The sequence below is a fragment of the Prionailurus bengalensis genome, chromosome B3, assembly GCF_016509475.1.
Source record: "Prionailurus bengalensis isolate Pbe53 chromosome B3, Fcat_Pben_1.1_paternal_pri, whole genome shotgun sequence".
Taxonomy (NCBI): Eukaryota; Metazoa; Chordata; class Mammalia; order Carnivora; family Felidae; genus Prionailurus; species Prionailurus bengalensis.
This window is the reverse complement of record NC_057355.1, coordinates 40,237,276-40,261,376: the sequence shown is the minus strand read 5'-3', so window position 1 is coordinate 40,261,376 and position 24,101 is coordinate 40,237,276. Positions and strand designations below refer to the sequence as shown.

Below are 24,101 nucleotides of genomic sequence, written 5' to 3'. Positions count from 1 at the left end.
ATATCACCCCAAAATATGCCTCTTTGACATAAAAATTATTTTGAGTTGAAGGTAATTAAGAAGCAGCAAATGCAGGAGCGCTTGTGGGGGCTCAGTCAGTTAAGCGTCTGACTCCGGCTCAGGTCATGATCTCAGGGTTCGTGAGTTGGAACCTATGTCGGGCTCTGTGCTGACAGCTCAGAGACTGGAGCCTGCTTTGGATTCTGTCTCCCTCTCTCTCTGCCCCTCCCCCTCCCCTGCTCACACTCGCATGCTCTTTCTCTCTCTCTCTCAAAAATAAACATTAAAAAAAAGAGCAGCAAATGCAGGAAAAAGGCCCTCCCTACCCTTCCTCGCCTCCCCACCCCCCAATTTTGCCTAATTCTAAGGTATAAATTCCCCTTTTCTGGAAATAGATTTTTATCAGCCCAGTGATGCTCCAGAGGGATCTGCAAATACTCCTACTCCTTAGTTTATTTCCACATATTTACCCGCCCCACAGCATGCCATCCCTGGAAGCCTACAACCGGTTTCCTTTGTCCTGTATTTCTCTACAAATTTACTGTCTTTGTTGAAAACGCTATAGAAGCCAGAGCTGTAACTGCTGCTTTGAGTTACTTTTTTACTGAGGTTTCTCCCACATGATGTGTGCCACATGCATTAATAAACTGTTTTTCTCTTCTCAATCTTTTTGTTCAAGAGCCCCAGCTGAAAACCTAAATGGGTAAAGTTTGGCCTCCCCTACAATATTTACCTCCACCTTTGGCATTATTTACATTTTTACAATGAGCACACCTCACTGTTATTCTTATGTAGTCTTTTTTTTTTGTAAGTTTACTTATTTTATTTTATTTTTTTAGTAATCTCTATATCCAAAGTGGGGCTTGAACTTACAACCCTGAGACCAAGAGACACATGCTCCAACTAAGCCAGCCAGGTGCCCCTCTTATATAGTCTTAATAACAGAGCTGGAATGGATTGCCAGGTCTGGCACAGGTTGAGGGATGCACAGGCATTGTGGAAAGCGCTGAGGTCACTGGGCACAGGCCACCAGCTCCTCCAGGGCTTGCTCACGGCGGTTGCCATGGACCAGCAGTACTTCCTTGATCCGGTCCTGCTGGAAGCCCATGTCACTGAACTGTTCCCAGAGGCGCAGGAATTCCCCTGCCTGAGGAAGTGGAAGCAGAGAGAGTGCTGGGGACTCTGCCAGGCCAGCCATCTCCCTGTGGAGCCCCCTTCCTGGTGCCCACTGTATCTACTCCCAGAAAGCTAAGGACTCCCCAAGCCAGGTAAGCCTGATCCTGGGCAGCACCTACATTTTGCCTGTACCTCTGGCTGACATGGGCGTGGACCTCCGTTCCTGTGCCAAGGAAGGAGGCCCTGGCTTGGCCACTGGCTCCATCCTGGCTCTACTCCCTCACTCTGGCCCATTCCTGACTCTCTGTGCTCTGGTACTCGGACAGAAAGAAGGAGGCTGCATACGGGTGCCCAGAGGATGCACAGCTTGGGGTCTCTGCCCAGGCCCCAAACCCTGCCGAGGTTTCTCACAGTGCAGCCTCTGCCTTCCTTCCTCCTCTGATCCCAATGCTTGAAAAGTCTCTGCTTATCCTCCCTCCCTCCTCCTCAGCATTTCTCCCATCCCTCTGTCCTTCCCTCAGCCCCTGTGAAGAGCTGCCCGGCAGAGCCTAGGCCAACAGCACACTGTGGACAGTTCATATACATTGGCCACTCAGAATGTACTACTGGGCCCCCGGGTGCCTGCATTCTGGTTTCCAGGTAGGCAGCAAACTCCCCAAGCAGAGTTTAAGCATCTTTGTGCTGCGCTTGGCTCTTCTGGGTATCTGACAGACCAGGCACTCTATAATATTTGTGTGTTGATTCAGCTACATGACACAAAAGCCGTGCCTCCTGTTTCCTTCCCTTCCTCCCTCCTTCTGCCTCCCTGGGCTGTCTCCCTCTCCCCAGGGTTGAGCAAGCAGGCTAGCTCCTGATGGCCCCCAGGCTGTGCCTCTGGTACTGGTGTGCCCCTGTATGCTAGGCTCGTGTGTGCACCCACATCCCTCCCCTCCCCTTCCCCTGGGCCTGGGCGGGTGGCCCTGCTGACCTGGCTCTCGGAGAACTGGAACATCTCCATGGCTTCCTCCACCAGGCCCTCCTCATAGCCTTGCCGCAGCAGCCGATCACAGGCGCTAAGGTAGCTGAGAAACTGGGCCAGAAAGAGGAAAGGGGTGTGGTTAGAGGAGTGGCACAATCAGCCGATGGAACAGATTAAGAGGAACCTTGGGGACCTCGGTGAGGCCTGAGCTCAGACCAGGCTGACCAGTCGACCCACCATACATGAAATGGCCCCAGAGACCCTGTGAGCCAATAAAAGAGGGACAAAGGCCTCCTCTGGGGACCTAGGGACGGGTGGGCAGCAAGTTCTGACCAACTGTCCCAAACTGGGGGCTGTAATCCAGGGAAAGGGCTATCAGGATGAGCTACAGGGTTCCCAGAACCTAAGCAGGGGAGTGGGACTGGCCTGAAACACAGGCGTCTCCCCAACACCCATCCCAGTCTGTTCACCCTCCCTGGTAAGCACCCACCCATGTGAAAGCAGCCTCCACACCCTCCACACCTGTGAGCACCCCCATCCCTGGATACATATGTGTCTGCCATCCAGGACCATGTGAGCCCCAGTGCCGGGAAAGGGAGGACAGAGGAAGATCCCACAGGCCTGAAAACCTGTTCAAGTCACTCCGTGTTCAGTCACCACAAGTTGCTTTTGCCCTCAGGATGAAGTACTGCCTCCTTACCAGAGCTCAAAGGCCTGTCCCTGCCCATCAGTGGCCTTGACTCCCTCAGCACCCCCAGGCCTCTGCATATCTAACTCCCTCCGCCAAGGTCAGTCTCACTCCTCTTCCCTGGGAAGCCTCTGCCCCCAGTCTCCACTGGGTGCCTTGCCTGCTGCTCCCACAGCACCCATGCTTCCCCTATCCGAGCACATACAACTCTGTAGCTGTTCTACTATCTTCCTCAACGTTCTCATCTGCTGACTTCTCGCTCCATGAGGGAAGGGTTGTATCCGTCTTGTTCACTGCTGAGTTCCCAGAGCACCCAGCATGGCAGGCAGAAGGAGCTAAATAAATGTATGCTGTGTTTATAAAATGAACTAAGAACCACCTCCAGGGAGCTCACAGCTTAGTGGGGGAGATGAACCAGATACGGGAAATCATGAGTGCCAGGCAAATCAAAGCAAGATTTATAGAGAGTTGATGCCAAGTGAAGGCTGAAGACCACAAGAATTACAGGTATAAGTGGAAAAGAAACAGGTCGGGTTTCTGCAGACCTTCAGAGCTGGGCAGAAAGCATGGATCATACAGATTAATGGTTTTCAAACTGTTTTAGCTTCTGAACTGTCCAAGCATCAGGAGGCTTCAACAATAATAGGAAGGTTGGAGCTGCTCTGAGAGAACTGGGGGCAGGAGCAGGGGAGTCAGGAGTCCAATGCTCCTGCCTCAGGACACCTAGACCTTGCTCTGAGCATGTTTTGTAAACCACCGAGCCAAGCCTTCCTAGCACAATTGAAGAAACAGGTCCAAGCGGGGTGGACAGCTTGCCCAGGGACCCAGGACTACAGCCTAGATCACCTGACCTCTCAGCCTTGTCCATCAGGGGCCCAGCTGCTAGCAGAGGGGCTTCAACTGCTAGAGGAGGGGCTTTGAGCTGCATTGAAAAGTAGACAGGATTTCCAAAGGTGGAAACAGGAGTATGTCAAGAGCAGGTGATGGATGTGCCCTTTGCCTCTTGGTTCACCCACAGCAAAGGTTCTTGGCCTTGGTGCTGACTGTAGCTGCCTGGGAACTTTACCCATAAACCACTGATGCTTGCCTCCAGAGGCTCTGATATAACCAGTCTAGGGGGCAGTCTGGGCACTGGGATTTTTTTTTTTTTTTAAGTTTATTTATTTTGAGACAGAGAGTGTGAGGAGGGGAGGGACAGAGAGAGGGGGTAGGGGAGAGAATCCCAAGCAGGCTCCACACTATCAGTGTAGAGCCTGACATGGGGCTTGAACCCACAAACCGTGAGATCATGATCTGAGCCAAAGTCCGACACTTAACTGACTGACCTACCCAGGCACTTCAGGGCCCTGGGATCTTTATAGCTTTCCAGGTAATTCTAATGTACAGCCAAGGCTGAGAACCACTGACTCAAGGGACGGCTGACCTCAATCCATACCAGTAGACTCCTTGCCAGGCTGCATATCAGAACCACCTTCAGATCTTTAAAATGATAGGCCATTGGCCCCACTCCGGATTCACTGACTGGGATCCTCCAGAGTAGGTCCTGTAGATCTACATTTGTAAAGATTCTGCTGGTTGGTCAGCTTTTGGGCCTATAAGACTGTAGAAGCCACCAGGTCTGCCTCAGGACCCAGGGTGGGTAAGGATGTCACTTTCACACCCCAGGACGGGACTGTAAGTCCCTCCCTTCTGTGAATAGGGAAAGTGAGACTCAAAGAGGGGCCCTTAGGTGCCTGGAGTCCCATAGCAAGGTGCCTGGCCTATGGATGCTCACACACACTGCCCATCCTGTCCTATAAGCAGTCAGTGGGCACATCCATCCTTGTGGAAGGAACGAAGCAATCATGGACAAAGCTTATCTTTTGTATCTCCTCTTTTCTCCCTGGCTCTTCTAAGAGCTCTGTCTCCATAACCTCCCTCCTGGACCATCTGTCATTAATTTCTGGCCAAAGAGGTTTACTATAGTATATATCCTTTAAGGTGAGAAGGAATCTGAACCCAAAGGAGCTGCTCAGTTAATGGCGGAACTTCACAGAACAGCGGGGAATATTAACTTGGTGGGGGAGGACAGATGAAGTCATCCAGTAGTCCTTCAGGCCCACACCTCAGGGCTTGGCTCCTGATTGACCACCAAGGAAGAAGGCCACCCAGAGATCCGGCTGGCCAGGCAGGTGGTCAGTACATATCTGGAAACACAATGTTCCTGATATAGTGTGATTCTTCCAGCCCACCCACAGGGAGGCCAGTGCCCTGTGCTGGCTCCAACTAATGTGCAGACCCGCACCATGGGCCTGGTCCTTCATAGTCCTCCTGGCCAGTTTCTTGGCCAAGGTCCTGGCTTTCAGCAGCAGCTGAAGGTGGGGGCAACTTTAGATCTACTTTTAAATTTCATATCAGCCTGGGATGCTTCCCTGGAAGGTTCTCCCACAAGAAATGAGAGAAAAGAAGCATGCAGCAAAGATTCAGAGTCAAACCACCCTGGCCTCAATGCCAGTTCTGCCACTGATTGTTTATATGAACCTCCCTGGCCTCAATTTCCTCATCTGCAAAGTGGGGACAGTGGTGGCAACTGTGCGGAATTGAGAAGGCCTGACTGAATACTCTCTGATTGAGGGACTGGCACAAAGAAGGTGTTCAAGAAATGTCAGCAGCCTCCATGTTAACCACACGGGGGTCACCATGTTGCAAGTCTTCCTCCAGGACAAGGCACAGACCAATGAAGCCAGAGGAGAGCGGAAGCAGGAATGGGCAGGGAAGGGGGCCAGGGGCATTCGCCCACCTCCTCAACCTGGCAGCAGCACATCCTGCTTCAGCTCCAGTCTGAGAGTTACTCTCCTTTTGTCACTTCTTATCCAAGAGCAGGCAGCTCCAGACCTCAGGGACCCAGCACATAGCAGTCATCTACATGACTGTGGAGAGAGTGCCCAAGCCCTCTGATGGTCGGGGGGGGGGGCACAGAGACAACTAAGTGCCAACTGCCCTGGGACCTTTTGATACCTTCAGCTCAGCTTTCCAACCAAAAGAGTTCCCATGTGTCAGAAACAACGCGAAGTAGGATGTTACATTCAGGTGGGAGAAGGGAGGTTCGGGCAGTGGCATTCAATGTTACCTCCTGCCCCAACTCATAATCCTTCCATGCCTTCCTGTTGTTAGTGGGTCATTTATAAACTTCTCAGCCCAGTCTTCAAGGCACCCTCAATCTGCCCTCAACTCCCTTTCTCTTTTTTTTTTTTAATTTTTTTTAATGTTTATTTATTTCTGAGACAGAGAGAGACAGAGCATGAGCAGGGGAGGGGCAGAGAGAGACACACAGAATCAGAAGCAGGCTCCAGGCTCTGAGCTGCCAGCACAGCGCCTGACTCAGGGCTGGAACTCACAAACCGTGAGATCTCGACCTGAGCCGAAGTTGGTTGCTTAACCAACTGAGCCACCCAGGTGCCCCTCCCTTTCCCTGTCTTATCTCCTACCAGCCTGCATCATGTACCCTGCACTCCAGCAAGACTGGTGGGATCAGGGCCTCCCAAACCCTTCCTTGCTGTCTCTCCACACCTTTGCTCGTACTGTTTCTCCTGCTTGGAATATCATCCCTTCTCTTTCCTTCAAATTCAGAGCTTATTCATCCTTGAAGTCTAGCTGAAGACGTGCCACCTCCATGAAGACTTTCCTGATCACTAGAACCTCCTTGTGGTCGATTAAGAATGGCCATAAATTCTTTGCAGGCCCTTCCATCAAGAGGGAGTTTTCCCCATAGCTCCCCACTGCATCTAAACACCTAGGAAGTTCCCAGTAAATGCTGTTGATTAGATGGATGGATGGGTAGATCAAAAGAGAAAGAGATGGATATGAATACAGATAAACTGTTCATTGAAGGAAGTGGTTAGAGCTGTGCCTTCCAATATGGTAGCAAGCAGCTACATGTGACTATTTAAATTTAAATTAATTATAATTAAGTAAAAAAATTCAGTTTTTTAGTCACACTGTCAATATTTCAAATAGCCACATACAGCTAGTGTCTACTGTATTAGACAACACAGGTATAAAACATCTCTCTCTGCAGAAGGTTCTATTGGGGATCTCTGGAAAGATTATTGGTTGCCCAAAGCTCCAGTCCCCTGTGCTTGGGGCAGAGACTGGGACAGGAATAGAATATTAAAACTCTCTGGGCACAGGGATTCCTGATAAACTCTTATGGAGAAAATAGCCTTAGGGTCTAGAAACTTGCTCATAACCCTCAACAATTAATGCCAGGCTAAGGTTCTGCTTCTAAAGAGGAGAAAAAATTTTTTCACGTTAAAGATAAAAACCACTTGGCCCCTCCCCTGGCTCCAGACCCACAGCTCCCCCAGCTCTGGGACCCATGCACCTACCTGGCTCAGGCTCTGTCGCCCTGTCTTCTGCAGAGCCCCGATAGCCCTGTGCAGGGGATATCCCAGGGCAACCACTGGCCCGATGAGATCTTGCTCCTCCTGGCTCAGGGCAGACAGCAGGTCAGCAGAAGCAGGGTGTGCTCTACAGGTGCTGAGACTCTGAGACACCCCCCCAAGAGGTGGCAGGCAGGTATACGGGCTGAGGGACTGAAATACAGACAGGTTGGATGTGTCAGTTACTGGAAGTGACACCTGGCTGGGCAGGACATTTTTACTGACAGGCCACTAAATGATAATATTTCCACAAGAGAAATATCATAGGTCCATCCTATTATCCCATTTTACAGATACTGAAATCAAGGTTCAGAGAAGTTAATGACTGAGTAAGCAACACACATTTGGGAGCTGAGCCCTACTCAAAATCAAATTCAGGATTCTTTACTCCACACCTTAGTGAGTGGGGAGCAGAGGTGGATCTTCCTCCTTCTTCAGTGTGGCTGGCCTGGGGCTTGGCAGGGCATGGAAGAGGGCAGGGACTGGGCATAGCTGTGCTGATAGGACCCACACAGACCCTAGAGTAAGGAGGGTGGCTGGAAGGCATATCAGTCAGTTTGGCCAGCATCACCCCTTACCCATTCCCTGTCAAGAAGCACCCGTCTGCCAACTCTGAACAAACTACCCTGATCCCTTCTCCCCAAGTGAAGCCTAGCTGCTGCCCTGGCTCTTGGGGCAGAGTGTGTATGTGTGACATGAATCCCCCACCCATTCCTATCTTTTCAAGGGGTTCCCTGCCAGGGAAACTTACTCTAGGGTCTGCTTTACCCCCAGTTTTAACTGGAAAACATCAAAATCTTAGGATCTGAGTCTATTCTTTTGACCTTAAAAAAGATTCTTAGTGGGGCACCTGGGTGACTCAGTCAGTTAAGTGTCTGACTTCAGCTCAGGTCATGATCTCGTGGTCCGTGAGTTCAAGCCCCACGCCAGGCTCTGTGCTGACAGCTCAGAGCCTGGAGCCTGCTTCAGATTCTGTGTCTCCCTCTCTCTCTGCCTCTCCCCCACTCACACTGTCTTGCTTTCTCTCAAAAATAAGTAAAATATTAAAAAAAAAATTCTCAGCTGCTCTCTGCCTCAATTTTCTCCTGTACAGAACATGTGCCCCAATCCTCCCCCACCCAACAGGGTTGTTGCTAGAGTTAAGTTTAATGTGCACCAGGAAGAGCCATCCTGGCATCACCATCTGGCCCTTGATGCGGTGTGGTCTGTCCAATTTACAGAGCCTCTTCTCTGAGTTTGCTCTACGCAACTGTGTGAGGTCAAGTGGCCCACTTCACAGGTAGAACAGGGATAGCTCAGAGCAGTTCAGTGACTTGCCAACGGTCACACACCAGTGAGTGGGAAAAGCCAGACCTCTAGTCTGTCTTTTGGATTTAAACTTCAGCTGGTCCTTATTCTGTTGCATCTCTTGGCCTGACTGCAGGGCAGCTGGGGGGCAGAAAGCTGTGCCCAACTGCCACCTTTGGCTATCAATCCTGACCCATTCCATCTGCTCCAGATCCACGTTTTATGGAGTTTGGTACTTAGATAATTTGGATCTCTCAAGGCACACACAATTGTGAAGATAAAATTAGGTATAAGGCCTTGGGAGAGGCAAAGTGAGGGGTCTGAGGCTTAAGTTTCACTGATTTTACTTTTTTTTTTTTTTAAGTGTACTTATTTTGAGAGAGAGAGAGAAAGAAAGAGAGATCAAGTGCAACAGGAGCAGACAGAGAGGGAGACAGAAAATCCCAAGCAGGCTTCACACTGTCAGTGCAGAGCCCAATTCGGGCTTGAACTCACAAACCACGAGATCATGACCTGAGCTGAAGTCAGATGCTTAAATGACTGAGCCACCCAGTCACCTGGGTTTTACTTTAAATTCACTTCTGCTCCCCTTTCTTGCAGGTGCACATCCTCTGTCCCAAAGCCTCCCAGTCTGCAAAAACTGTCACCTCCTCTCAACACCTGATCCCTCTCACTATTCAGTGCTGTCTTGTCCCACACCCCTTTGGCCAACTCTCCTTGTCCTGTGGTTTTGACCTTCTCTCTTTAAACTCAGGGCCCAGCAGCAAATAACTACTCAGTGAGTATTCTTTGAGTCGCCAGCTCATCCATCCTACAGGAAGCCCTTGCTCTGTGGGAAGCCCTAGATTTGAGTCACATTCATTACTTCAACAGACATTCACTGAGCACCCCCTACTGGCCAAGTCTGCAACTTGGTGCCCTGGCAACAAAAATGGATGCCATCCAATCACTGCCCTAAGAGATGGACAGGTACTGGATGATTACAATTATTGTGGCATGTGCCCTAATAGAAGCAAAACAGCGGGAAATAGGGAATGGGGGCCTCTGAGGAGGGAATATTCTAGGCCCAGGGCCACAGGAAGGACAACACAGTACGTGGCCAGATGAGAACAGTTAAAGGTAAGGAGGAGGAGAGCAGAGAGGAGGAGACTAAGGCTGCGAATCAGGCTAGGAACCCAGACTATTGGCCTGCGGGCTTGGCGGAGCTAGAAGGTTCCTTACCGCGACCGTGGGCTTGTGACTCCGCAGCGGGGGCATGGCGCCGGCCGTGGAGGGCCGCGGGGGCGGCGCGGGGGTGCTGGGGAGTGGGGGCGCGGGTCCCGGGGGCGGCACGGGGCACTGACTCGGTGCCGGGCTGGGGCAGAGGCTCAGTGCCCGGTGGCGGATGCGGTGCAGGAGGGCGCGGGGGCGGGCGGCCAGCCTGCCCTCGGAGAGCCGCCGCCGCGCTCCGGCCAGCTCCGACCTCATGCCGCGCAGCATGTCCAGCGAGCACCGTGGATGGCCCGGGCCGGGACTCGCAGGGGGGGCGGGGCTCGCAGGGGGGCCGGGCTGGGGGCTGCAGGGACGCGGCTCTTCCTCGCTGGCGGAGGCGGCTTCTTCTTCGTCGTGGTCCTCGTCCTGGTTTTCTTCCTCCTCCACCTCCTCCTCAAGCCGCTGCTGGGGTCCAGCCTCAGGGACCGTGTCTGCGGTAGGCATCGGCACCGGCTCGCGGTCGGGACTGACCAGCAACAGCCAGGCGGGAGGCGCTGACGCCGTTCCCGGGGCGTCGCATTGGAACGGGCAGGGTCCCCGGAGGACAGCCTCTACCCAGAAGAGCGCCCTCCTCTCCAGGCTGAAGTCGTGCTGCAAGTAGACGGCGACGTGAGGCTCTGGGACCCAAACTGGGGCCAGAGGGCGCACTCCTACTCCCTGGCCTTCCGGGAACCTATTCAGCCAAAAACTTCAGCTTCCGATTCTTAATCCCAGGCATCCATCACCACCCGACTCTCACCCTCAGTTTTAGCTAGCAATGGGGTGGATGAATATCAACGACAAGTGAATAGCAAATTCGGCCTCCACGGATGCAGGTAAAGAATAGGAAGTCCAGAAAGAGACTTTGATATCTGTGGGGCTTTTAGTAAATAATAAAGGTGGCATCTCAAGCAATGGGAAATAGAAGGACGAACTAATAAATGGTGTTAGCTAAAAACAAAAACAAAAACAAAAAACAAACATAAATGGTGTTAGCTAGCTGGAAGAAATTCTCTTATACAAGGATGATTTCCAAAAGGATCAAACATTAAATATATGTATGAAACCATAAAAGTACTAGGAGAAAACAGGAAAGAAATCCTTGATAAGATCAAGTGGGGGAAACCTTTCTCACTGTAAATCAAAATCCAAAAGCCATAAAAGTACAGGTACACACATGTGCAAAATCTGCATGGCAAAGATACAATAGGTGAAGTCAAAAACGAATGACAAACTAGGGGAAAACAGCACTCACGTCACAGACAAAGGGCTACATTTACTAATATAGTGAGTGCTAGATATAGACTGGAAAAAGACCAACAGCTTAACATGAACAAAAGATATGGATGGTCCACAGAAAAGAGCCATACAGATGGCTTTTAAACACCCGAGCAGTTGCTCAACCTCACTCTTGACAAGAGAAAGGCAAATTAAAACTACCCTGAGATACCATCGCCTAGCCCTCAGCAAAAATCCAAAGTCTGAGGACATTCTGTGGGAGAGTGTGGGAGGTACAGGCCTCTTGTAGAGTGCTGCCTGGGATGTAAATCAGTGACCCCTATGGAGGGCAATTTGGAAAAATACTTACAAAAATTCAAAAGGACATTTGCATATAGTCATTCCATGTAACATTGTTTATAATTGGAAAAGACTGGGAAGAACCCAAGTGATCATCAACAGGGCACCCATTCAATAAAGTAGGATATATCCATATAATGCACAATGCTATACAGCAAAAAATAAAACTGAAGAAGCTTTCCGTGTACTGATATAGAAAGATCTTAAAACATATTAGGTTAAAAAAAAAGTCAAGAAGAGCAGTGTATGTATAAAATGCTACCTTTGTGGGGCGCCTGGGTGGCTTAGTCGGTTAAGTGTCCAACTTTGACTCAGGTCATGATCTCGTGAGTTCGAACCCCACATGGAGCTCTCTGCTGTCAGCACAGGGCCTGCTTCAGATCCTCTGTCCCTCTCTCTCTCTCTGCCCCTCCCCTGCTCTGCGTGCTCGCTCGCTCTCTCTCAAAAACAAATAAACATGAAAAAAAATGCTACCTTTGGTGTAAAAAGGGAGGCAATAGCTGTACTTATTTGTGCATATACACAGAAGAATCCCTGGAAGAATACATAGAAAATGAGTAACAGCTCTCTCCAGTGAGGGGGTGGAGCTGGGAAACTGGGTGGATGAGGTGTCAGTGGGGGGCTTTTCACTCTCCCAAGATATTCTAGCTGCCTGTGGGCCAAACTGACCCCTCACCTAGCTTTTATAAATAAAGTGTGATTGGAACACAACCATTCCCACCCACCCCTTTCCAAAACTATAACTCTTTCCCTACAACAGAGTTTAATTGCCCCAGTTTTTTACTATCTGGCCTTTTACAGAAAATGTTTGTCAACACTTGCTCTCTACCATTTTATAGATTTTTTTTTTCATTTTTAAACTATGTGAATGTACTTTTTCTCTAAAACAATTTTTAACAGTGATGAACTCTCATTAAAGGGAAACTCTGAAACAACAAAACACAGACTTGCCAAGGCTCTGAATGTAGAAGGAAGGGAGAGGGCAGCCAGATGGATGGGTGGACATGGGCTTTTGGGGTCTGACAGACACATGTTGGAGTCTGGGTATGTCACGCACAGGCAACATAACCCTGTGCATCACTTGGATGGGAGCTTTGGCTTCCTGTGCTATGGGGTGGAAACACATACCTGCTAAAAGGGTTATCATAAATATGAGAAAGAAAAAAGAGTGAATGTATAAAGAGCACCTAAGCACAGGCCCAGTGTACAGCAGGTGCTCAGTTATAGTAGCTGTGGTTATTATTTTTTCACAAGTAATCTAACCTCTATCTATAACATTATTGTTATGGGAAAATGTATTCCAAGTTCCAAATACTGGGAATACAGCCCAGTGAACTCAGAGGACTTACCAGGAAAAGCTGTAAATCATACTTGGAGTCTCATGCTTCTCTGTTAGATTGGCCCAGCAGTAAAAGAAATGGAGGCCCAGGAAGGGAAATGGCTCAAGGGAGTGCAGATACCCTTGCTGAGAGGAGGGGGGCAGAGCCAGGGTCAGCACCTTGGCTAGGACACCAGATGTGGACTTGGCAGAAAGGTGCCCAGTTCTGCTTCTAAGAGAAGTAGCTTTCAGAAAAGCCTCTTCCCAGCTTGGCCTGAGCTCAGCATGTAAGGAAAAGCTGTGATGATCCACCTCCAGTAAAGCAAATTTCTACTCCCAACCATAGAGGCCGACTTTGACTCAGGGCAAGAACCCATAGCACAAGCTGCCTGGAGAAAGCGAGAGCTCCTGCCCTACAGAGGATGGGCCCCTGGACATGTGCTCTGGGCTCTACAGAGCTTCTTTCCATTCTGGAGACCTTGGTCCTAAGGAGCCTCAGTGCGACCCCAGGTTCTGCAGATAAAACAAAAATCACACTGAGTCTCTTGCTCCTGTGCCCCCAGGCCACTAGAGTCCCTTTCTCCTTTGTGGACTGGACTCTCTGCACCTGACTTCCTACAACCTGTTTTTTTTTTTAACCTTGGAACAATCCATGTCCAGTGTCTCTTACATTCCAATCCTGCTCTTAGCTAATATGAAATGATTTGGAGTCAAGACCTGAGTTTTAGTCTTGCCATGGCCACTAACTTCAGACGAGTCATTTCCCTTCTTTGGACCTCAGGTTTCCCATGTGCAAAATGAGTGATGGATGACCCAGATCCTCAGAATTTTTTACAAAGCCCTCTGCAGACAGTGGAGAATGAACATACAAGAGTCTGAGAGGCCCCACATCAGTTCCACAGTTCTTTGCAATCTTGTTTTTCATTTTATAAATTCATGTGAATTTTGTGTTCTAGCTCATGATACACCTGTGTTATAATACAAATGCAATAGATCTCCCCCTAAATCTTCAAGTAAACTTGACTCTCCCAGAAGTTAAATAATCATGTTTATCTTGAGGGTATGTGATACCACCACATACACTGGGTACACATCCCAGTGTGTGAGCTGTGGGGCATGGGGTGTTTCGAGGGTGCCTCCAGGGCTGATGTGTTTTGGGTCTATGGAATAGTAATCCCCTCTAATGGGTTCCCTGTAACTGTCTGCATTTTAACAGGGGATTCTGGAGATAGTGTCTTAGCTCATAAGAGTGATCCTAAACGGTAGAATTTTAGATGTGCCAGGAGGCTGACGGAGAAGGGAGCAATTGGAGTATCCTTGCAATGACAGTTGCTTCATATAGGCAGGCTTCCAGTTATCCTAAGCTTAAAATAAGACCCACTGAATAATCCCCATCACAAGCCACCAGACTTCATGATGAAACACCTTTCCTCTTGGGTTATTTCCAAAACTCTCTAGAATATAACAGAAATGGCCTTGTTGCCCTTTAAAATCAAGGAACAAGGGGCACCTGGGTGGCTCAGTCGGTTAAGAGTCCGACTCCTGATTTCAGCTCAGGTCATGGTCTCACGGTTTGTGAGTTCAAGCCCCCATCAGGCCCTATGCTGACAGTTCAGAGCCTGGATCCATCTTCAGATTCTGTGTCTCCCTCTCACTCTGCCTCTACCCTGCTCTCTCTCTCTCTCTCTCTCTCTCTCTCTCAAAAATAAATAAATATTAAAAAAAAAAAAGGCTTTGGGACACCTGAGTGGCTCAGTCGATTGAGCATCCAACTTCGGCTCAGGTCATGATCTCATGTATGGTTCGTGAGTTCAAGTCCTGTGTTGGGCTCTGTGCTGATGACTCAGAGCCTGGAGCCTGCTTCAGATTCTGTCTCCATCTCTCTGCCCCTCCCCTGCTTGTGCTCTGTCTCTCTTTCTCTCAAATATAAAATAAAAAAAACAAAAAAAAATTTTAAAGGCTTTGTAGCTCCTTTCTTAAAAAAATTAAAATAAAATAAAATCAAGGAACCAAGCCCAAGTCTCAGCATCAGATCTATAGACCCAGAGACAAGGAGATAGTTGGACAGAGAGGTATACTTACCATAGAACCCAGCAGAAGCTCCCTGCAAGCTGGGACGCTGAGCTCTGGCCCAGGAAGGGGCTCTGTGCCTATCACAAAGCCATTGGGCACCTTGAAGGGGACATCATCGAGGGCATTCATTCTGTCAGAGGAGTGTAGAGATGGCTGAGCAGGACTGGGGCAGGCTGCCTGGTAGCAGGGAGAGAGTGTAGTCCTGAGAACCAGGCTTGGTCTCAAATGGCCTTACCACTCTCCCGTGTGGTGACTTACCTGAGCCCCACACAGCTAGGAAGGAAAAAGTAAAGTGGCTGGTGCTGCATTGGGAGGAAATGAACAAAAACAAGAGCATTCAAACTGACAAGAATTGACTATTTCATGTTTAAGTCTTGCCCTAGACAATTGTTTCCCAAAATGTGGCCTATGACACTAGTGCTGAAGCATGTTATCAAGAGTTTTTATCCAAACATTTAAGGAAAATGTCAAATTACAAACACTTCCAGAAAAGAAATACTTCCTGACTCATTTTTATTTCCGCACCATCCTGATACCAAATCTGACAAAATTAAGGTCAATCTCTCATGAAAATAACTGCAAAAATCTCCATAAAAATAATTTTGGATAGAAAAATACAACATTGCTGGGTTGAGTTTATTTCAGGAATGAGAGATTATCTTAATATTCCAAAATCAATCACTGGGAGTAAAAATAAATGTCAATAGAATAAAAATTTTAAGTTCTAGATTATCTATATCTGTAGATGCAGAAAAGGCACTTGATAAAATCAATGCCCGTTCATGATTTTAGGAAAAAACAAGCCCATTTAATAACTTAGGAATAGAAAGTAATTTCCTTAGCATAATCAAGAATATCACTAAAACATCTAAAGCAAACAGGCCACTTAATAGTGAAATACTGAAAGATATCCCCAAGATTGAGACAAGGATGTCCCCATTATCTCTTCTGTTCAGCATTGCACTGGAGATACTAGCCTGTGTAAAAAGAGAAAAGAAAAAAATAAAAGTATAAGGATTGGAAAAAAAGAAAACTACCATTATTTGCAGATGATATAATTATATGTAGAAAATCCAAAGGAATCTATAAATAAGACTCTTAGAATTAGTAAGTTAATTTAGCAAGGTCATTGGATACAAGGTTAATATATGAAAATCAACTATATCTCTCTATACAAACAACAAACCATGAAAATATTGTCTTTTAAAAATGTCATTAGAGAGTGAGATTTTAAATAAGATATCATGTAATATTATCAACCAACCTTCTAGGACTCAACCTAACACAAGATATATAAGACCTCTATGTGAAAAACTATAAAATATTTATTGGAGGAACATGCCATGTTCATGAGTTAAGACTCAATGTCATAGGGGCGCCTGGGTGGCGCAGTCGGTTAAGTGTCCGACTTCAGCCAGGTCACGATCTTGCGGTCCGTGAGTTCGAGCCCCGCGTCAGGCTCTGGGCTGATGGCTCAGAGCCTGGAGCCTGTTTCCGATTCTGTGTCTCCCTCTCTCTCTGCCCCTCCCCCATTCATGCTCTGTCTCTCTCTGTCCCAAAAATAAATAAACGTTGAAAAAAAAAAAATTTAAAGACTCAATGTCATAAACATATTAATTCTCCCTGAATTGATTTGTCGACCCCACATGTCAAATTCCATCTTGTTTTTGGGGGATAAATTGGCAAACTAACTCTGAAATTTAAATGAAAGGCAAAAGACTAAGAAAAGCCAAGACAATCTTGAAGAAGAAACAGCACTGTTGGAAGATTTATACTATATCAACACTTACTTTAAAGTTACAGGAATTAAGACAGTGTGGTACTAACATGAGGACTTACAAAGAGTCCAATAAAACAGAACAGAAAGTCCAGAAACAGATCCATATTTATATGGATCCTTAACTTACGACAAAATTGGCCCTGCGGAGAGCATAAGGAAAATAAAATTCTTTTCAGTAAATGGTTCTGGATCAATTGAATGTCCACCTACAAAAAAATCCTGGCCTCTACCTCACATCACACACACAAATCAATTCTAGGTAGACTACAGATCTAAATGTGAAAGGTAAAATGAAGCTTGAAGATAAAATAGGAGAATGTATTCATGACTTTAGAATAGGTAAACATTTCTTAGGCAGGTTGCAAAAAACTAACCGTAAAGGAAAACACTGACAAACTGGCTTCCATTCATTGGAAGATACCATTAAGACAGTAAAACAACAAAACAGAACCACACAAACAAAAAATAAAAAACACAAATCAGAGTGGGAGAAGATATTTGCAGCACATGTATCTGACCAAGGACTCGTATCCAGTAAGTACAAAGAACTACAAAGCAGTAAGAAAAAGACCTAATTCAAAAATGGGCAAGAGATGTTAACAGGTACTTCATAAAAGAGTATATCCAAATAAACATCAAAGTTGTCTAACCTCATTAGCCATTGGGAAAATGCAAAACAAAACAATGAGATACCAACACACACACACACACACACACACACACACACACACACACACACACAAATGGTTAAAATTTAAAAAGCCTGACAATATCAAGTGTTGATGAGAATGAACTCTCATGCACTATTGAGAAAGTTAAATTAGTATTAGTCAACAGTATCTACTACTAAAGCTGAAATCTAAGAAAAATTAATTCATACATAGCTTCTGGGCCTTTTGGCTGGAGATCAAGTATAGTATCTGTTAGTTTAATAATATTCACAACAGCAAGGGATTTTATTTGTTACGTATTTTAAACTAAAGATTCTGTTCTCTTAACAAAATGAAACTCACAAAGAATTCAAGCTCTTGAGACTGCCTATAATATATACTTAAATCTAGACTCCTGACCACAGTCTGGCATTTTGCAAACAATCAGGGTTTACCAGGGACTGCACCAGGGAGTATCTCTGGCTTACTACAATGTCATCCCTACTAGGATGTTGCAAACCCCTGTTGCGAGGGGTCACTGGGGTCATCCCCATGCCCACAGGAGATCATGAGAAGAGACAGAGTAAGTAATCTGAGTGCAAAGAGGTCAAATGAGGCCAGATGGGCAAATCCTTTAATTCCCTCATCTCCACTGCCTGCCCACTCTAGTCTGTGTCTACTGTATGTAAGACTCCAAATGTTTCTCCACCCCATGCCAGGAGACAGTCTCCCAGCGCACTGGGAGCGGCTCTTCATGCTACAGGATCAGACAAGTCCCATTGTGATCAGTAAGTTATCTGCCCCATCAGCCTGTTCCATCAGAGGACCTCTGAGGCGTAAGGAGTTGTAAGGGACATAAGAAAGTTAGCAAGTTTTGGCATTCTCTGATTTATCATCCACATTTTCAGCTGTCATTAGAATTCTGAGCTGTGGGTAAAGGCCACAGCTTTGTTGAGACCCACGTGTGAACCGCCTGTCCACTGAGCAGGTACAGGGCCACCCTCCTCCTCTCTCACTTCTGACCCAGCATCTGCATCCTAATAGATATTCTCTACTCAGTTCTACACTTGTTTCTGGAATAATTTAAGAATTTGAGAATTCTGGAAATAGGAATAGGAAGGGCTACAGTATAAGACATGATCTAGTTAGAGCACACTCTAGAATGACAGTCATCCCTGCTAAGTATAAAATAAACGGTACAGATCATTAAATGATGATATTCTTCAACGGAAAGAAAGTATTCTAGTCTTTATGCGAGTTGGGCAAGCTTCAGGAAGGACCCTGACAGGACCCTGACCTGGATCCTGAAGAGTATGGGAACAGCCTGTGAGCAGGTTAAAGGTAGAGTGGAGAGCATAACTCCAGGGAGGGAACAGCTTGAGTCAGGGAGCAGAGGCAGGGCAGAGAGAGGTAGGGGGAGGAGGGGGCGGGGACAAAGCATATGACTCAGATAGTTTGTGCTGGGAAGCAGCCTGCATTAAGACTGAAGGGGTAGATTGGGGTAGAGCTGGCAAGGGCCCTGAAAATGGAATACTCACTCCATTCAGTAGGCGGTGGAGAAAGCTTTGACGAATCTGAAGGGGTGGGGTGGGGTGAGGATGGGGAAGTGGGGATATTGGGAAGGCCAGTCTGTGCATGCTTCAGCAGGCTATAATCCAGGACCTCTCCATGGGTCTGTGCCTGTCTGGCTGCATCTGAGCCTAGGGGTGAGAGGCAGGGCAAGTGGGGGTTGTAGTAATTGGTCTACCTGGAGCCCAGGCACTGACGTATTATTTTTTATAAAGGTCTCCACTATACTCTAAATGACTTCATCCTTGCCCACAGCATCAATAATCTATGTGCCAATGACTCATATTAAATTCTGCACTTCTTCTCAGAGATCAAATTCATAAACACCACTGCCTACAAGGCATCTCCTCCAAGATTTCTCAAGGGTGCCTCAAACTCTACATATCTAAAGTGAACTCCTGATTTCCCCTCCCCCAAACTTTTCCTCCTCCCCAGAATTTCTTGTCTCAAGGAATGTCTAAGATATACAAACTGAGGACTCATGCCTGACACTCTCTTCTCCCTCACGACCACTCATCTCATATCCCTGCCAAGTTTCCTCTCTTAAATCTCTGAAATCCACCCATTTCACGCTACCTCCACTGCTAACATGGGAGTCCAAGCCCCCATTATCTCTCACTTGGACAACTGTGTCCAACATACCCTCTTATGCCCTATCATTGTAATTGTTTCACACACTGGGACAAAAGTGATCATTTCAAAACAGCAAACTAAGCCAATCCCCTGCTTAGAAGCCCCAAATGGTTCCCAGCTCTCTCAGAATAAAAAGCAAACTCCTGACAAGGGCTTCCAAAGCTTTGCAGTGTCTGGCCCCTACCCCCTTCCCTCTTGTCTTACTCTAGCCATGCTAGTCTTCAATTGCCTTGGTCTCTTAGCCCAACACAGGGCCTTTGCATATTCTATTCCAAATTCTTGCCACATTCTTCTTCCGTGTCTCCTCTGCACTAGTGAATAGCTGTTTATGCCTCATAGCTTAGCTGAAACATCATCTCCTCAGAAAAGCTTTTCCTAGACTCTTCAACAAATGCTGTTGTGAAACTGGACAGCTACATGTAGAAGAATGAAACTGGACCACTTTCTTACACCATACACAAAAATCAATTCAAAATGGATCAAAGACCTAAATGTGAGACAGGAAACCATCAAAATCCTAGAGAACACTGGCAGCAATCTCTTTGACCTCAGCCAGAGCAACTTCTTACTAGAAGTTTTGTCTCCCTTACCTTGTCGCTGAAGGCAAGGGAGACAGAAGTAAACATGAACTATTAGGACTTCATCAGGATTAAAACTTTTGCACAGTGAAGGAAACAATCAACAAAAAGCAGCCTACAGAATGGGAGAAGATATTTGCAAACGACATATCTGATAAAGGGTTAGTATCCAAAATCTATAAAGAACTTATCAAACTCAACACCCAAAAAACAAATAACCCAATTAAGAAATGGGCAGAAGACATGAATAGACACTTTTCCAAAGAAGTCATTCAGATGGCTAACAGAAACATGGAAAGATGCTCAACATCACCCATCATCAGGGAAATACAAACTAAAACCACAATGAGATACCACCACCACACCTGTCAAAATGGCTAAAATTAACAACACAAGAAACAACAGTTATTGGCAAGGATGCAGAAAAAGGGGAACTGTCTTGCACTGTTGGTAGGAAGGCAAACTGGTGCAGCTGCTCTGGAGAAGAGCATGGAGGTTCCTCCAAAAACTAAAAATAGAAGTACACTATAATTCAGCAATTGCACTACTAGGTATTTACCCAAAGGATACAAAAATACTGATTTGAAGGGGTACATGTACCCTGATGCTTATAGTAACATCAATAGCCAAACTATGGAGAGAGCTCAAATGTCCATCAACTGATGAACGGATAAAAAATAAGTGGTACGCACGTGCGCGCGCACACACACACACACACACACACACACACTGTAATATTACTCAGCCATCAAAAAGAAAGAAATCTTGCCGTTTGCAATGATGTGGATGAGGCTAGAATGTTATTATGTTATGCTAAACAAGTCAATCAGAGAAAGACAAATACCATATGATTTCACTCATATATGGGATTTAAGAAAAAAACCCAGATGAACCTATGAGAAGGGGAGGAAAAAGAGAAGAGAGGGAAACAAACCACAAGACATAATGATAGGGAACAAACTCTGGGTTGATGGAGGGAGGTGGGTGAGAGATGGGCTAGATGGGTGATGGGCACTAAGGAGAGCATTTGTGATGAACACTGGGTGTTGTACGTGATCACTGAATTCTACTCTTGAAGCCAGTATGTTAACTAATTACAATTTAAATTAAAAAAAAAAAAAAGCTTTTCCTGATCCACCCCCCCCCCCAAACTTGGGTAGATCTACCCAGTACAGTGGCTTTTAAGACTTTAAAGGGCCTGGGGGCGCCTGGGTGGCTCAGTTGGTTAAGCATCCTACCTTGGCTCAGGTCATGATCTTGCAGTTTGTGGGTTTGAGCCCTGTGTCGGGGGGTTCTGTGCAGACAGCTAGGAGCCTGGAGCCTGGAGCCTCCTTTGGATTCCGTGTCTCCCTCTTTCTGCCCCTCCCCTACTTGCACTCTGTCTCTCAAAATAGATAAACATTAAAAAAGGAAAAAAAAAAAAAGGGCCTAATCTCCTAGAACCATTTACCTTTCCTTCAAAGCACTCAGTACATTTTTTGATTGCTGGATCCATTAATTGGATATTAACCTATCCCCCTCACCATTATAGCCCTTATACTTAGCAAATTAATCTGAGTTTCAACAGGCATTTAATAAATATTTGAACAATGGAAAATATAAATGATGACTAACCACTTTTTCTTTGTAGCACATATCACAGCTAATTATCTGTATTCTTAAGCTTTTCTACTCTAGATCTAATTCCAGGAGGGCAAGAATCCTGTCTTTTTGCTCCCTTTCACATCTCTAGCACTTAGTATCATTCCTGGCAAATGGTAAAAACCATTTTCTAAGAACACAGTTCAAGTCCTAGAATCCATATTCTGGCAAGCATGAGGTAATTGAGAGGTGCCTACTGCTCTGTATAGTTATGTGCTCTAGCACCAACTGCCTCAAAGACTTCGATCCTTGCTTCAGAGACTGTGAGAAACTCAGTTTATTCCAAAAGGCAAACAGAACCTGCATTGGAAACAAAATCTTCATAGATAGCCAGACGTGCTAAGTCAGGAACTACTGTATGGGTACACCCAAAAGTTAACAGGGGCACCTGACTCGTCGGAAGAGCACATGACTCTTGATCTTGGGGTCATGAGTTTGAGCCCCACGTTGCGTGTAGTAATTACTCACACTTTAAAAAAAAAAAAAGTTAACAATTATACAGGAATAGTTTATTGGTTATAGCATTAAAAGAAAAAAAACAGATTTAGTTGGAAATGCCTCATGTAGTCACTAGTCCCTAAAATAATCACTGCTAATACTTCACAGCACTCACATTCCTTCTATATATTCTATATTATTTGAATGGAACAAGACATACTTTGTACTTACCTTGTGATTCCTAGGATAGCTCCCCTGTGGACAAAATATGTAGAAGTGAATTGCTACAGCAGATGGTATAATGCTGTCTAAGCTTCTTGATACACTCTTGCCCAAGTCACATGGACATAGGAACATGAATGGGTTTAGAGTGATTAAGTTCATTGGCTTGTAGCAAATTCGTTGACGTCATAAACTCAGCCACTAAGAACACTTAGTATTTAACATACAACTAATCTATTTCATTTTTTAATCTTTCTTGTATTTACCTAATTTCTTAAAATAAATGCTTTTTGTTAGAGTATCTCCCAACCCAGGGTCTCCTCTTTTGGGAAATAAGATAAACAATATTCTTGTATATACAGGACATGATAAATCAACACATTTCTGGTTCATCTTTGAATGAGTTTATTTCTCTATTTTCATTAATTTATGTTCAATATAAAAAGAACATAGGTACAGGGGTGCCTGGGTGGCTCAGTGGGTTAAGCGTCGACTCTTGGTTTCCGCCTAGGTCATTACCTCGTGGTTCGTGGGTTCAAGCCCTGCACCAGGCTCTACACTGGCAGCTTGGAGCCTGCTTAGGATTCTTTCTCTCTTTCTCTCAAAATTAAATAAACATTTAAAAAAAAGAATATAGGTATAAAAAAGGCATGATTTAGAAAAAGGCTGATGGCTCAAGGGAACTGTAATTCCTAGTTCCGACTGAAAAGCATAAAAACCAACAAACAAGAAGCAGCAATAACAATGACCACCCCTAGCATGAAGATTATGGCCTATAAATACCTTTTCCACTAATTTATCATTAGATAAATGACTGTTTCCAGGTTTGGAATAGGCAATATGTAAAACAAATTTGGAATGGAACACTGGAATTGAAAAGGAATTCAGAAACTGAGTTAAAAAGGCTCCCAGCAGGGGCGCCTGGGTGGCTGTCGGTTAGGCGGCCGATTTCGGCTCAGGTCATGATCTCACAGTCCGTGAGTTCGAGCCCCGCGTCAGGCTCTGTGCTGACAGCTCAGAGCCTGGAGCCTGCTTCAGATTCTGTGTCTCCCTCTCTCTCTGACCCTCCCTCGTTCATGCTCTGTCTCTGTCTCAAAAATAAACAAACATTAAAAAAAAATTTGAAAAAAAAAAAGGCTCCCAGTGGCCAAAGATGAGACAATTGATAAATAATAACAATGGGTTGAAAGACAATTATGGTTAGATCTGAGTTCATAATGATACTTCAAAATAAAACTCACTTGTTACCTTTGGAGGACTCTAGGGAACCAGCTCATTAATTTGAAAACTAGTAAATAAAAAAAATATGTATTTGCCTTTCCTGTACCAATTGTACCCTGCAGTAACCAAATGGTTGATGAGGGGATGTTTCCCCTTTTAGAAGTATTCCAGCTAATAACTAAAGAAAGGAAGGCAGAATTAAACTATCACTATTTTGCAACTCCAAAGGAATGACTTTAGGTCTTGATTACCAGTGGCTGCTAAGATCACAAAAATAGACAACTAGACATTAGTCCTCCTGAATGGAGTACACACCAGGTGTATAATATATTCTTCAGAAAACTCCAATCTGTAGGTGGTCAAAAAATGTGTGCACTCTTAATCAGTGCTGTCCAATAGAAACGTGATCCATAGGTGTAATTATTCAACTCAATTCAAACTCCACTTCAAACTCTCTTTCAAGTGCCCAATAGCGATACATATCTACCATACTGGGCAATGCAGCTCTAACCACTAAATTATAGGAGATATGGAAACAGGAACATGCTATCACAAGGATGCAATAAGCAAAATTCAGACTGGAAACTTCAGGAAAAAAATTTCTTCAAGTAATAAATCTCAAGGGAGAGAGAGTACAAGAGTACACAGGAGGAAGCAAGAAAAGACCTATGGATTATCAGAAATTTAAGAAATGTATCAA

The 24,101-nt window shown here is 45.8% G+C and overlaps 1 protein-coding gene across 2 annotated transcripts; it reads right to left on the bottom strand.

The window, feature by feature from the left end:
* Positions 1–586: 586 nt before the first annotated feature.
* Positions 587–22,576, bottom strand: UBAP1L (ubiquitin associated protein 1 like). 2 transcript variants are annotated; one of them, XM_043555157.1, is made up of 6 exons: positions 22,190–22,576; positions 14,679–14,846; positions 9,692–10,312; positions 7,130–7,336; positions 2,084–2,185; positions 587–1,147 (listed from the first exon to the last, which is right to left on the bottom strand). In XM_043555157.1, exons 1-6 carry the CDS (start codon positions 22,340–22,342, stop codon positions 1,013–1,015), a joined length of 1,386 nt encoding a protein of 461 aa, XP_043411092.1. In that variant the 5' UTR covers positions 22,343–22,576; the 3' UTR covers positions 587–1,012. The 2 variants fall into 2 exon arrangements, with proteins under 2 accessions (XP_043411092.1, XP_043411093.1); XM_043555158.1 differs by having other exon boundaries at positions 14,679–14,971; positions 22,190–22,295.
* Positions 22,577–24,101: the final 1,525 nt, after the last annotated feature.